The sequence below is a fragment of the Phyllobates terribilis genome, unplaced genomic scaffold, assembly GCF_046119375.1.
Source record: "Phyllobates terribilis strain yellow unplaced genomic scaffold, ASM4611937v1 Scaffold_4__5_contigs__length_816908805, whole genome shotgun sequence".
NCBI lineage: Eukaryota > Metazoa > Chordata > Amphibia > Anura > Dendrobatidae > Phyllobates > Phyllobates terribilis.
Genome location: NW_027362764.1, coordinates 143,504,410 through 143,520,403, shown reverse-complemented (window position 1 = coordinate 143,520,403; position 15,994 = coordinate 143,504,410). Strand labels below are relative to the sequence as shown.

Below are 15,994 nucleotides of genomic sequence, written 5' to 3'. Positions count from 1 at the left end.
CGGGATGTTCGGCGAGCACCGAGCATTTCCGGGTTACTTGGGCGGGAGCTCGGGTCTCCGCCCTGCATGTTCGGCGCTCTTTACAAAGCCAATGAACATGCAGGGATTGCCAGCCAGTCACTGTAATGCTGCAGCCATGTTGGTTGTGGGCATTACAGTGATTGGCTGGCCGCACAGCGTCAACTCGAGTATTTAAAACCGGGCGCCGCCATCTTGGACACAGTCGCTCCGGATTAGACAGTGTAGGGACAGCGCTGCTGATTTAGGGAGAGATATAAACTGCGAAATAGTTAGTGTAGGGTCTGTAAAGGCTGCCAGAACAAACAAACAGTCCTTTTCAGGACTAATATCCATCCCAGATACCAGGCAGGCAGGCTGTATAGGAGACACAGTGGTTATACCAGCAAACGCTGCATTACAGTCCTGTATGCTCCTGTTGCTGAAATTGCTGGACTTAGCACCAGGTGTCGGGGGCCAGGAAAAATCCTTTTTTTTTCCATCTAAATCCTCCTTTTTTTTCCCTCCTTCACACTGTACAAATACCCGTCTTATTAACCTTTTGGTGTCCCCCCCTCCCCCCCAAAAAAAGCGTGTCTCTGATTTTTCAGACACAAATATAACTGTTGAAAATAGTCTGGTGTAGGCTAGAGAAACAGAAGTGTTGTTTTGCACTTCCACGGTTCAAACCTCTGTATTATCCATTTTGGGCCATTTGTATCTAAAAAAAAAAACAGTTTGAGTGTGTCGCTCACTGTTCAGCCGCAAATCTATATATTTAAAAGAGTCTGGTATACCCCAGTAAACAATAACTGTGGTTTTGCCATCCCACTGTAAAAAATCTCTATTATTCAGGTTTTGGTAGTTTTTTCCATAAAGAAAAACAGTAGTGTCTCCTGACTGTTGTGACACAAAAATATATCTGTTGAAAATAGTCTTGTGTAGGCCCGACATCCCAGTGTGGTTTCGCAGTTCCACGGGTCAAATCGCTGTACTAGCCAGTTTTGGGCCTTTGGTATCTTAAAAAAAAGCAGTTTGAGTGTGTCGCTCACTGTTCAGCCGCAAATATCTCTATTTAAAAAAGTGTAGTATACCCCAGTAAACAATAACTGTGGTTTTCCTCTTCCACGGTTCTAATCTACTCTTTATTACCCTTTTTCCATTGATAGTGCAAGTATAAGCTATTTTACTTCATTTACAATGGGCAAGGCGCGTGGCAAGAGACGTGGAAGTGGACGTTCTGGTGATGGTTCGTGCAGAGGACGGGGCCGTGGCCAAGGTGAAAATGTGCCACAACCAACAGCCACATCTTCTCGCTCCCACTTCTTGACCGAATTACTAGAGAAGCACAGAACAACACCAGTATTGAGAACTGATCAGTGTGAACAAGTTATTAATTGGATAGCAGATAATACTTCCAGTTACCTGGGCACCACCACCTCCGGTCTGTCTTCCACACGGTCAACTCTTAGTAACCGTGAGTCTCGACCGCATACTCCTCCTCACCCTGATGCTCCTTCCTCCCACCATGCCGAGTGTCGTCAGACAGCAAATGATCCCACACTTGGACACTCTGAAGAGCTGTTCACTGGTCCATTTCCATATTTGGGCCCCTCGCCTGATAAGCTTGAAGGGGTGGAAGAGGAGATCCCATGTTGCGATGCCCAAATATTTGAACAGCCACGGCCACAGGAAGTCGACGTTGGCAATCTGTCACAAGAGGTGGACAATGACGAGACACAATTGCCAGGAAGTGAGGAGGAGGATCGTGGTGCGCAAGTGGAAGAGGAGGAGGTGGTGGATGATCTAGTAACTGACCCAACGTGGAAGGAGGACATGCAGAGTGAGGCCAGCAGCACACAGGGGGAGGGAGGCAGAGTACCCCAACAGCCAGGAAGAAGCAGTGTGGTGGCCGCAGACAGAAGGCAGGCAACCGTTCCCCGTAACACCAACACGAGGGACGTTGCCAGTACAAGCGGTAGGTCTTCCAGAGTCTGGAATTTTTTTAAAGACTCTGCTGATAACCCCAAAAAGGCCATATGTTCCACCTGCCATGCCAGCATCAGCAGGGGTGACAAAACTACCAGCCTGACCACCACCAGCATGATCAGGCACATGGCAGCACAGCACCCGACTTTGTGGGGCGAAACTCAGGGTCCACGACCAGTGTCAGCGGGTGTCACCACTGCTTCTTCCACTGTTGTGCGTGCAATAGAACCCCCTGTTGTGTGTGCAAGGCAATCCCCTGTCCATACTGCATGTAAAGATGCCCCCTCCTCTCAGTCTTCACTTGTTATGGCAGTTTCTCAAGAAACAGCAACAACATCCACGTCCACATCCCACCGCAGCGGAAATTCGCAGCTAACGCCCCACAGGCCACAGTCCTAAATTCGCACATTTCACGACATTGAAAATGCTGCCTTTTAGGCTGGTGGAGATGGAATCCTTCCGCAATCTTATGGCGGTGGCCGTCCCTCGGTACTCCATCCCCAGCCGACACTATTTTGCCCGGTGTGCCATCCCCGCACTACACAAGCACGTGTCCCAAAGCATCTGCCGTGCCCTCAACAACGCAGTTACTGGGAGACTCCACCTGACAACGGACACGTGGACCAGTGCTTGTGGCCAGGAACGGTACATCTCTCTGACTGCACACTGGGTAAACATAGTGGAAGCCGGGACCCAGTCGGACCTTGGGACGGAACACATCCTCCCCACACCGAGGATTGCGGGCCCTATGTCAGTCAGAGTTGCCCCAACAGTGTACAGCTCCTGCGCATCCTCCTCCCCCTCATGTTCAGCCTCCATCTCTCAGATATCACCACATCAGTTACAAGCTGGAAGCATTGCAGTACTGCCTCCGCCAAGCGGCAACAGGCTGTGCTGAAACTCATAAGTTTAGGTGATAAACCTCACACTGCTTGTGAGTTGTGGACAGCTGTGAAAGAGCAGGAAGATCTGTGGCTGAGACCGCTGAACCTACATCCCGGCATGGTCGTGTGTGACAATGGCCGTAACCTGGTGGCGGCTCTGAGGCGAGGTGAGATCACACACGTACCATGCCTGGCTCATGTTCGTGGTTCAGCGGTTTCTTAAATCGTACCCCGAGTTGACAGATCTTCTCGTGAAAGTACGCCGCCTGTCAGCTCATTTTCGCTAGTCGGCTACAGCTTCCGCCGCCCTTGCTGTGTTGCAGCAGCGTTTGCAGCTACCGGCACACCGACTGGTGTGTGATGTCCCCACACGTTGGAACTCTACCCTCCACATGTTGCAAAGGATTTGTGAGCAGAAGAGAGCAGTTGTGGAGTACCAGCTGCAACAAGGCCGTCGATATTCAGGTCAGACTCCACACATAAGACCTCAGGAGTGGACCTGGATGTCGGACATATGTACCATCCTGACAAACTTTGAGGAGGCCACCAAGATGGTGAGTGGCGATGACAACATCATTAGTGTCAGCATCCCACTTGTCTTTCTTTTGCAATGCTCTCTGCAGAGAATTAAAGAGGAGGCATTGCAGCCAGAGTATGATGAGATGGATCAAGAAGCCGTAGCGGGCGATTACACACAGCCCAGCCTCATCTCATCCCAACGTGCATTGGGGGACAATGAGGGAGAGGAGGAGGAGGAGGAAAACAGGAGCTGCTATCATGCGTTGTAGACGGTAGTACCTGTACAAGTGTCATACCGTCGGTTCAGCGTGGGTGGCCTGAGGACAGGGGGGAGGAGGAAGAGGAGGAGGAGAGCATGGTCAGTCGTCATCTTGGTGAGGACACGGAAATTTTGCCCGTTACCATTCTGGCACGCATGGCTGACATTATGTTACGCTGCCTTAACCGTGACCCTCGCATTGTCAAAATGTTGGGTGACAGTCATTACTGGTTGGTGACACTTGTAGACCCCTGCTACAAGGAGAACTTTCACTCTCTTATTCCTGAGGTGGAGAGGTCTACAAAAATGGGGCAGTACCAGAAGGCCCTTGCTGCAGAACTCTTAAAAAAATTCCCATCTCAACACGCTAGCGGCAGAGGTCACAGTTCGTTGCCCAACCAAGGCGTACAGGCGAGAGAGATGCAACTCCAATCCAGCAGAGGCAGGGGAACACTGTCAAAATTCTGGGACAGTTTTCTGACACCCGCCCAGCTTACAGGCCCTGAGGCGCGGGGTACTCTCACAAGGAGTGGAAAGTTTCAAAAGATGGTGAGGGAGTACCTTGCCGACCGTACCAGCGTCCTCCATGTTTCCTCTGTGCCTTTTAATTATTGGGTATCCAAGCTGGACACTTGGAATGAACTCGCTCTGTACGCCTTGGAGGTCCTGGCCTGCCCTGCCTCTAGCGTGTTATCGGAGCGTGTTTTTAGTGCCGCTGGGGGAATTATAACTGATAAGCGCACTCGCCTGTCAACTGACAATACTGACAAGCTGACCCTTATCAAAATGAACAAGGGCTGGATTGGGCCAGACTTCTCATCACCTACAAATGACAGCAGAGTAACATAAAGTCAAATCCACTGTGTTATTTCGGGAGGTGTATTCACATGCACCGCTTCATACCCACACATGGGTATACGCTTCCTCGTTTCGGCTGTTTTATCTTCTTCTCCTTATCCTCAGCCTCCACCACCACTATAACCACCAGGGTGCCAGCATTGCAAGTTCCTCCGTCCTTATTTTTGGCAGCTTTTGCTTGCAAGACATAAGCAAATACTATGGGACACCCACTCCCCAATAATGGGACTTATGTTTGTAATATGCTGTACTGCATGGCTCTTGTAAGGTGCATTGCAAGTTGCTCCGTCCTAATTTTTGGCAGCTTTTGCTTGGAAAGCATAAGCAAATACTATGGGAGACCCACTCCCCAATAATGGGACTTATGTTTGTAATATGCTGTACTGCATGGCTCTTGTAAGGGGCATTGCAAGTTGCTCCGTCTTAATTTTTGGCAGCTTTTGCTTGCAAGGCATAAGCAAATACTATGGGACACCCACTCCCCAATAATGGGACTTATGTTTGTAATATGCTGTACTGCATGTGACGCGCCCCCTGGGCCGTGTGTACACGTGTGTGGGATACCCGGTGCCGGGTCTCTGGGGTCTGTAGTCTATGTGGCGGTGACCCGGTCCCGTGGCTCAGGCTGGTCAAACCAGTGACAGTCTTTCTTAGGTTTTGAGGTTAATTGTCCGACTGTGCCACCCGTGGATTCGGTCAGGGAGTACCACCGCTGCGAGGCAGACTGCTGAGGCTGGTGTTGTGTGCGCAGCAGAGAATGGGATAACTCCCCACGGGAGGAGTATAGCCTCAGGGCAGTGAGTGTGGATGATGGGGGTGATGGTGCACGAGCGCAGCAGGAACGACTCAGAGTCTTTGCAGTGCAGTTCAGGGTCTTTACTGATGATTATAAGGTAGACCCTCCCGGGAGTACTGGCTAGCATAAGAGGCCTGGTCAGTCTGTGAGCAAGCAGCAATACCCCTGGCCAGGTGGAGTTGTAGGCCTCCCCGTCTGTCTGCACTCTTCCTGGCTACCTTGCTGTAAGCGGGTAGAAGTAGCCCACGTCCCTGAGTGTACCTTGTAGTGCTCACCCGTATCGCTGGTGACTTGGGGCCTTCTGTTAGCCTCCGCTCCACGACGGTGGTGCTGGTCCCTTGCTTGTGACTGAGCCTCCGGGCTTCTATGGCCAGAGGACCTGAAATCCCCTGCCGGCTGGTTTCTGCTGCTGGATATATAAGTCCTCACAGCCTCGGACTCCTGTGTCCGGTTCCTATTGTCTTCTGCCAGGGCGAGCTCTGCTCAGCTTCCAGCCCCTCGTCTTTAGCTCCTAGCTCCTACAGAGCTCCTTGCTGTTACTTTCCCTTGCTCTCACTCGGACTCTGACTGTTCTCTGTTCTCTGACTCACTCAACCCCGCCCAGATCCAGTTTATAAGGGCAGAATTCTCCCCTCCCAGGACTGGGGCAGGAGGATGTTGCATGTTTAAGGGATCCTGACCAGGAAACCTCCCACTTGCTCTCCGACGTAATATCTCTATTACTATGGTGACCAGACCCCTGGGGTGCCACACATGGCTCTTGTAAGGGGCATTGCAGTTCCTCATAATTGTTGGAAAGCCTTCCATTCACTGCTTAGGCCAACAGTGCACAGGAGACCCAGTTGCTATAAATGGAAAAAAAGGTTTAGTTAACGCCCTCTGACCTCCATGTCATTTCCAAGGGGCATTGGAGTTCCTCAAAATTTTTGGTAGGTATTGCACTCACTGTATGCCCTATAACTGTGTAGCCGAACCGCTCCATTTGTTACAGAAACATATCCTACAAGACATATCTGGTTGACTGGCCTGATATTGATGTGAATGGTCTCTGTTCCTCCTGCTCTTTCTCCTTTGCCACTACCTCATCCATCATTTATCACCTGAAGCTTTGTTTTAACGGGAGTCATAGAACTTGGATAGTAGCAGGAAAACATCCAGCAATCCTCGGAGGAGGTAGGATATGCGCCAAAACGCTGACCACCTCAGGCCTAGCCGCTACTACATACATGCGCTTGCATTACAACAAAACAAAGCAGATGCTAACTTCTATCATCCTCATCATGCTCCTCACCTTGGCACTCTCAACTCCCCTGATGGAGAAGCCAGGGCCCACCGGAGGAGTCTGATAGTCCGGTGGGCTTGGCCAATACTGCCCTAAAGCAGGCCAGGCTAAGAAAAGTGTGGGAAAGGTTACCGGGACAAATAGGGGTGGCTGGGGACTGAGTATGGACACCTGGCCACCCCCTGGAGGCTGGGGAGCAAGCGGGGACACCCGGCCACCAGGCGGCTGGGGACTGAGTATGGATACCAGGCCGCCGACACAGCCATGGCGTGGTGGCCAGATTCTGCCTCCACATGCCTAAAAGGCCCAATTTAAAGTGCAAGCAAGCAAGCAGTATGGTATTGCAGCCTGGGGGTGGGTGGGTGGCAGGCTGCATACTTGCGCTTGCATTGCAAGGAATGGGAGAGGTACAATTGAACACTGCCCTGGGACAAGGACTTGAATGGGGATAGTTGCAAGTCTGCAACGACAGGTGCAAGTTGGGAGGCATCTTCGCATGTACCATGAACAGGGGTTTGGCATGCACACACTACAGCGGAATAGGCTCTCCTTCCCACTAAGTGCACTGGGGAGGGCACAGGTAATGTTTTGGTATACGCGCTTAATCTTATGTATAAGGCACACCAGGACAAATAGGGTCGGCTGAGGACTGAGTATGGATACCTCGCTGCCGAAGCAGCCATGAGGTAGTGGCCAGCTTCGGCCTCCTCCAAGCTAAAAGGCCCCATTTCAAGTGCAAGCTAGCAGTATGGAATTGCAGTCTGGGGGTGGGTGGGTGGCAGGCTGCACACTTACACTTGCATTAAAAGAAAACATAGCAGATGCTAACTTCTGTCATCATCATCATGCTCCTCACCTTGGCACTCTCAACTCCAACGATGGAGAAGTCAGGGCCCACCGGAGGAGTCTGGTTCTCTGGTGGGCTCGTCCAATGCTGCCTAAAGCAGGCCGGGCTAAGAAAAGTGTGTGGGGGGATGTTCCAAGGAGAAATAGGGGCGGCTGGGGACCGTTTATGGACACCCGGCTGCCCCAGGCGGCTGGGGACCGTGCTGTTCCCATGTCTTTTCAGCACTTTATGCATGTGTCACACAGCACATGGCCAGATAAGGTTGTAAAATGTTAAAATGACATTTCCCGGTGAATGCATTTGTCATAGTTGAAAGCAATACAAAAGTGCAAAAACGCATAAAAAATGCTACCTGTGAACATAGCCGAAGGTGTGGAGGAGTATTTTTGTTTTTGGTCATTTATTTTAACTTATACACAAGTCTTTTCCCTGGAAAGGATGTTCCTTAACTTATTTTAACATATTTCACAGGAAAAAAGTTTCACTTTCGTTTTTGAATGTTTTATTGTGAGCCCGTAAAAGTGGCTTAATACCTCTGACCACGTTGTTGACAGCAGTGACCTGGGGGTCAGAAATGCTTCCTGGGGCGATCCCCATGCTGTCCCCATGTCATTTGAGCACTGTCACTATCGTTTTGGCCTTTTAAAAGACTGCCGGGGGTGCCACCGCAAAAAAGCTCGAGTCTCCCATAGACTAACATTGGGCTCGTTGCTCGGGTCGAGCACCCGAGTATCACGGCAAGCTCGGCCCGAGCTTCGAGCACCCGAGCATTTTAGTGCTCGCTCAACACTACATTTTACTACCTTATCTGCCCATGTGGTATGTGAGACATGATCAGACACATCATATTTCATTTATGAAGGAAGGACTAAAAGTCACAAAGCCTATTAGTGTAGGACCATCAGATGGCTCTTACTATTGTTATTAGGCCATCAGCTAAGCTTTGTTGTTCCGATTATCATATACTGTTATTACGTATGTAGTGACTGCAAGAACTGCACAAAATTTGGAAAAACCCCAATACCCCTTTGAAGAAACATAGAGGAGGGCCTCAGTTTTAAATATGTTCCTATTATAAAGGAGCGGGTGTCCTATACTTTTATTTCATATGCAGTGACTGCAAGGCCTGCCCAAAATTTGGAAAAACCCCAATACACCTTTTAAGAGACATAGAGGAGGGCTTCATTTGAAAAAAAAAATCCCATTATTAAGGAGGGGGTCTCTTATACTGTTATTGCATATTCAGTGACTGCAAGTGCTGCCAAAAATTTGGATGCACCCCAATACCCCATTGAGGAGATGTAGAGGAGGGCCTCAGTAAAAGAAATGTTACTTTTATAAAGGAGCGGGTCTCCTAATACTGTTATTGCGTATTATAAGGTGGCTAACGAACACATGGTTGATGGGAGGTATGTATCACAGAGATGGCTGTCCTTTGTGATGTAATCTGGAGTGTTTCTTTAGGGCACGTAAGCACTATGGACTGTGTGGTGCGCCTGCGGCTGGGTTACGGGTAGTTGGAGAGATGGGTGGGTCTAGCTAGCCACATACCTCACCTTTGGATGTGGTTAAGATATAAAATGGAGGCTGTTGTTTGGCACATGGTATGTGTCTTTGGAGGGAGAAGGCATCCTGTGTATTGTTATCTCCAAACTGAGCCATTAAACTGGACACTATCCAGCCTGTGTGCCTACCGGACTGGATAACCAAAGACTTTGCCTAAAGGACTGTTCACTTTGTTTTTGCCTGAACTAAAGGCTGTTTGTTTTCCTTTTGCTATTGAGCAGTTTTTGAAAGCAATAAATCGACATGGACATTTAAATGAAACCGATTTCTGTTGGCCTCCTGACTCATCCAAGTGAGTAGAAACCCCACAACTGGTGTTAGAAGTGTGGGCAGCGTTCCCAGCACATATGTGTGACTGCTACAAGACGTACTGCATGTTTTGGGTGAAGTCTGCCATAAGCCAGCAAGCAACGTCCGGCAGCATGGAGGAGCTGATAAAGCAACTGGTGCAGGCTAACCTCCAACAGCATCAACAGTAGTAGCAGCTGTGGCAACAACAGCAGCAGCAGTGGTAACAGCAGCAGCAGCACAAGCATCAGATGGAACTCCTAGCCGAGGTGATCCGTGGCAGGGCAACCTCCCCAAGTCCAGATGATGACTCACATGTCAGGAAGACGTTAAGGAGAGCCCTGCAGAAAATGACCCCTAGGGATGATATAGAGGCCTTTTTGACGGGGTTCGGAAGGGTTGCTGAGAAGGAGAAACTTCCACCACACCAGTGGGCAGAGGTGCTACTTCACTGGGGAGCACCGGAAGGCTTATTATGACTTTGCCTTGCAGGACGCCAAAGAGTATGGAAAGCTAAAAATGGAAACTTTGCGCTCTTCGGGGTGACAAAGACTGTCAAGGCGCAGCGGGTCCACCACTGGGCGTATTTCCCTGACAAACCTCCTCGCTCCCAAATGTTTGACATTTTGCACCTGGTCCAAAAATAGCTGCTGCCCGAGTCCTCTACACCTACACAGATGGTAGAGCGAGTCGTCATGGACTGGTTTGTGTATTTCCTGCCAAGGCCAATTAAGACTTGGGTTTCCCAGGGCGATCCCCGGAATGCCGATGGACTGGTCAAGAGATATCAGGGGATTGAAGGTTCCTTGGGAAGGCAATCCACTCCATACTGAGGATCCCAACAGGGGGCGGAGTTCCATAAGTGGGTGGGGCGCCCAAGGTCCAAAGGGGTGGGAGAGGCAATGCCCAAGGTCCCTATGGGTGATATCTTATGCTGGATATGCCACGGCCCAGGCCATATATATTGTCCCCTGACCCCCGAGCAAATGGACTGCAGCCTGGGATGCCGCTGTTCATACTCTGCGTATCCAGCCCGCAGTGTAAACTGTCCACCCAGCGAGGGGACACAAGCATGTCCCATGAAGGTAAATGGTTGGCAGGTAACTGGACTGCTAGACTCCGATGACCCTTGTGAGGGCCACACTTCCTCTTCAACCGATCCCAGGAAAGAAATTTGACATATGCTGCGTTCATGGTGATGCTAAAGACCCCCCCCCCCGTGGCCAGAGTGGACATTAAAACGGCCCAAAGTACTGACTCCCACGAGGTCCGTGTCATCCAGGACTTGTTGCACTCTATTATTATAGGCCGGGACTTTTTGTTTATTCTGGGATTTGTGAGGGAAGGGTTCAGTGTTCAGTGGCTTGGATATGAAACCAGTTAACCGTGAAAAGGTATCACCACACCATCAGATGGGTTTTCCGTCTGTGTTCTTGTGGGGGAAGAGGAGGTAGCGTCCTCTAAGACTGACATTCCTAAGTTAGGGGTGACCAGCGAGACCTAACTCTGAGGGAAGCCTTTAACAATGTCACAGTCATAAATGGGATTGCACAGTAGTCGAGGGCTGACACTAGATTTCCCCATTTTATGTTGAGTGGGGAGTTGTTGTACCGGGTTACGTAAGTGAGGGAGGAGCTTGTGGAATAATTATTGGTACTGGGGCCTTAAAGATGGAGGGTTTTGGACGTGGCACATTCACATGTCTTGGGTGGACATCTGGGAGTGGAAAAAAATGCAGGAACTAATCGTGCAGAGGTTTTCTTGGCCCAGATGTCACCGGGAAATAAGTATTTCAGGTCCTGCCCAACGTGCCAGTGAACCGCCCCCACCTCTCACTTTCAAAGTCCCCTCGTGCCATTGCCCATCATTGAAGTGTCGTTCGAGAGAATTGCTATGGACTTGGTCGGTCCCCTGGTTAAATCTGCTCGTGGCCATAAATATATACTGGTCATATTGGACTATGCCACCCGCTATCCTGAAGCATGAAGCTATCCCCCTGAGAAACTCCTCCGCAAAGAGTATAGCTCGCGAATTGGTCCACGTTTTTTCCCGGACACGGTTACCAAGGGAGATCCTAACCGACCAGGGAACACCCTTCATGAGTAAGGTGAAGAGGCAATTGTGTAAGGCCCGGCAAATTTCCCAACTGAGAACATCCGTGTACCAAAGACCTTGTGGAAAAGTTCAGCAAAACTTTGAAGAGTATGCTAAGGAAGGCCATAGAAAAGGACAATAGAGACTGGGACTGTCTCCTGCCGTATCTCTTGTTCTCTATCCGAGAGGTTTCACAGGCCTCTACTGGGTTCTTGCCATTTGAACTTCTGTATGGCCAACATCCACGGGGTCTTCTAAATGTAGCAAAGGAAACCTGGGAAGCCGAAGTCACACCCCACAGGAGTGTCATTGAGCACATTGCCCTGATGCAGGAAAGGATTAAGAAGGTGATTCCCATTGTAAAAGGATATCTCCTCCAGGCACAAGAGGCGCAGGCCAGGGTCTAGAACCGATCAGCCACAGTGCGGCAGTTCAATCCTGGTAACTGAGTCCTCATGTTAATTCCTAACGTGGAAAGTAAGTTCTACCATGTCAATCTCTTCAAGCCGTGGAAAGACAGAGAGGCTGTTAAAGCTCCGTGCTTGCTGGTCAAATCAGTAGGCGAGGTTAGAGGATTCGCAATAGCTGACACACTGACGAATGCCCAAAACCAGCAGTGTCGGGAATTGCTGCAGAAGGACAGGGATCTGTTCTCAGAATTGCTGGGGTGCACAAAGTTCATAGAATATGAGGTTCTGACGGAGCCACTTATGCGGGTGAACTTGAAGTCCTGTCGAATTCCTGAGGCCCGACGAGAGTTGATCTCCAAAGAAGTAAGTCGTATGCTGAAAATCGGGGTCATTGAGGAATTCAACAGCGGTTGGTCGAACCCGATTGTCCTGGTCCCAAAACCCGACAGCGAATGGAGGTTCTGTAATGACTATTGGAAATTGAATGAGGTCTCCAAATTCGATGCATATCCGATGCCGCATGTTGATGAGCTGCTAAAGAGACTTGGGCCAGCAAGGTACATATCCTTTCGTCAAATCCAAGGTGGTTATTGGCAGATCCCCATGTCAGAGGGAACCAATGAGGAGACTGCATTTTCCAATGCTTCCAATTTGTCCGGATGCCATTTGGACTGCAGTGGGCCCTCTGCCACCTTCCAGAGCCACGGATTGAATCCTTGCACCCCATAAGAAATACCTGGAGAAGTGAGATGCTCGGGCGAGTACCGATCAATGCTGCTCATTCATCACTAGTGCTGTGGTAAATGGAACCATGAATTCTGCTGTCTACCATAAAATACTGAAGGAGAATGTTCGGCCATCTGTTCTTGACCTCAAGCTGAAGCACACTTGGGTTATGCAGAAGGACAATGATCCAAAACACACCAGCAAGTTCACCTCTGGATGGCTTAAGAAATACAAAGTTAAGACTTTGGAGTGGCCTAGTCAAAGTCTTGACCTTAATTCGATTGAGATGCTGTAGCATGACCTTAAAAAGGCAGAAACCCTCCAATGTGGCTGAATTACAACAATTTTGCAAAGATGAGTGGCCAAAATTCCTCCAGAGCGTTGTAAAAGACTCATTGCCAGTTATTACAAACGCTTGATTGTAGTTGTTGCTGCTAAGGGTGGCCCAACCAGTTATTTGGTCTAGTAGGCAATCACTTTTTCACACAGTGCCCTGTAGGTTTGGATTTCTTTTTCCCTTAATAATAAAGTCCTCCATTTAAAAATTACATTTTGTGTTTACTTGTGTTATCTTTGTCAAATATTTAAATTTGTTTTGTGATCTGAAACATTGAAGTGTGACAAACATGCAAAAGAATAAGGAACAGAAAGGGGCAAACAATTTTTCATATCACTGTATATCTGTTGTCTCTCGTGTGCCATATCACGTCTTCATTAAGTTTTCCATAAATGTGTTTCCTACCCATAGAAATATAACACATCAGTTGGAGCTAAAGGCACTCAGCTCTCTGGGGGTCAGAAGCAAAGGATCGCTATTGCCCGAGCACTTATACGTTCACCAAAAATTCTGCTGCTTGATGAAGCCACCTCAGCGCTAGATAATGAGAGTGAAAAGGTAAGATATGTTGATAATCCCATTCCTTTCTTCACTAATCTACAAGTAGTACAGTTACTATAACACTTAATCAGAATTTATTACAGTGAATTAGTAAAGAAGAACATATGTAGCTTGAGGCCTGCCTGGAAGTAGTGGACCCTCTGGGCTGACAATGGACTTGATGTGGGTTGTACTTGGGCTCAGAGTCTAAGGAATTCTTTAGATGGAAATATGGACTACATGGCAGAGAATCCTTAGTTCACTTTCACCAGAGAAGTCCTCATTGGACAAAGCGACATGTAGATGGTCAGAAGACTTCAATTTACAGTTCAGGATAGTGATGGCATCTGTTTACTGTCTGTAATTTTCACAGACCCATAGCTTTGTATTGTTACCTTTCCACCATGATACTGGAAAAAAAAAGACGTGTCTCCATTATTTTTACATATAGTCCGCAAAAAAAGAAAAAAAAAGCAGAACATGTGAACAACATCATAGAGTAGACAAAGAGTAGATTTTTTTCAGCTCACCCCTGTTGAGAGACTTCAGTTGTAGTCCAGTATTGGAGCCAAATGTGGATTGAACTTGCACAGAAAAAAAGGTGATCCATCTCCAGTTTAAAATGTAGAAAAAAGCTTTATTTGATCATTTTTAAAAAATATATATATATGTAACGTGTTAGTACATCCAATAGAGATTCAGTTGGACAGGAGGAAAAACCATAGGTATAGGTTTAGTTCTTAAACTAAGAACACATAGTGTTCGAAATGCGTTTCGTTTTCTTTACCTATGGTTTTTGCTCCTGTCCAACTGAATTTCTATTGGATGTACTAACACATTACATATATATATTTTAAAAATGATCAAATGGGGGCGTGGCCTGGGCTCTGCTGTATGTAGACACAGGAGAGCTCAGCTCTTGGCTGGCATTAGCCCAAAAGCGACATCAAGCTTACAAAAAAGAGATTTCCCCACAGGATCCAACAGAAATAAATACATGAAAGCCTCAGGTTCATTTTAAGACCTTTCCTGAGAAGATTGGACTAGAATTGGCCGTGGCACAACCTTTTAATCAGAACAAGGCCAGGAGTTTGAGGCCTGTGCTGTCCCCTGTAGCACTACAGTGAGGAGGTAGTGGCGGGATGGGGACACTGTTGAGGACGCCATCTCTGCCCCGCTCTGCAATCCACCAGGCCCAGACCCTGGGATTACAAAGCAAAGTATTGGCACTAACCCTCTCATCATTGGAGAGGACGAAATTTGAGGAGGCGGCAGGACCCACGATCTGCGAACACCGGCAAGGAGGGAGAGTAGCCAACATCGCATTGGAGATCGCAGACCAGACCAGTTCCAGGATGGAGAAGAAGACATCTTTGGACAACTACTGGATCCCCTGACCCACCCCACGATCTGAGGAAGAGGAAATCACACCGGAGGATTCCCTTCCCTGCTACTTTACCTGTCTTCTGTGAGGGAAACGCCTGGAGAGGTCACCATGGTGATTGGAGACGCAATAGAGATCAGCCGCATTTGGGAATGCAGCTGCAAAGTGAGGCGGTCAGAGCGGAGCTGAGCGAGGACAGAGCCGGGATCGACTGGCAAGAAAGTGGACCTAAAAGAAAGAAGACAGGCAAGTGAGAGATCCCCTTCTCATCCCCATACCTGCTTTCTAACTCTTTATACACTCAGCTCCCCCGGCATCATAGCTAAGTCCTTATACACTCGGTTCTCCCCGGCACCACAGCTAAGTCTTCACATACTCAGCTTCCACGGCATCGCAGCTAAGTCCTTATGCACTCGGTTCTCCCTGGCATCGCCGCTAAATCCTTATATACTCCGTTCTCCCCGACATCGCAACTAAGTTAAGTGACGGACACGGAGAACGCCGGCAATTGGGAACGCAGCTGCAACGCGCGGTAGCCGGAGTGGAGCTGAATAGAACTGAAAGGAGAGTGACACCGCTACTGCGTCTGCGTTACCTACTTATAACGCAGTATACAACGAGGACGCAAGAACGGTGCATAAAAGAACACTATCCATAGCTGAAAGCTCCGCTTAGCTCCGGGAGGGGCTTAGCTTTACCTTGACTGAGGAAGACTTAATAAGGATAAATCTGTCATCGATAAGTAAAGACTAATACTAAGCCACTTTACAGGTTTAAAGCAAAGCATTATAGTTCTACATTCTACTGTTACTTTGTGTCTTTTCATAGTAAAGGGTTAATCACATTACCTTACTTTACTAACCTTTATACTAGATTTTCGGCAGTAGAAGTAACTGCTTATCATCTGCTGCATAGGATATAATAAGTACTACTCTGGGTGGTTAACTCACTGAACAAATGAGTGCTAACCATAAGACCAATAAATTAATGGGAACTTCCAAAATAATTCCACATCTAAATTCAAGCAGAAAAAAGTAAACGTTACACAACATCACTCATATTGCACCAACCCGGAGGACTCTCCAAACTATATTAGTCCTACCAAATCAAGGTCACCCATTAAACGTAACGAGACTAAAACAGAGCTCAAAAAGGGTAATAATATAACCCTAAACAGCAAAAAATCCACTCCAAACAACAACTCAACTAAAATGTCAG

At 48.4% G+C, this 15,994-nt stretch overlaps 1 protein-coding gene across 9 annotated transcripts in view; it reads left to right on the top strand.

Moving 5' to 3' along the window:
• LOC141265127 (ATP-binding cassette sub-family B member 5-like) overlaps window positions 1-15,994 on the top strand; it is a 1,418,963-nt gene that overhangs the window by 721,404 nt on the left and 681,565 nt on the right. For 2 of the 9 annotated variants that reach the window (XM_073677804.1, XM_073677806.1), the window contains exon 27: window positions 13,264-13,410. The exons of the other annotated variants lie outside the window; for them this stretch is intronic. In XM_073677804.1, the coding sequence (XP_073533905.1) occupies window positions 13,264-13,410 (147 nt within the window). The remainder of the gene's footprint in view (window positions 1-13,263; window positions 13,411-15,994) is intronic. 9 annotated transcript variants of the gene reach the window in all.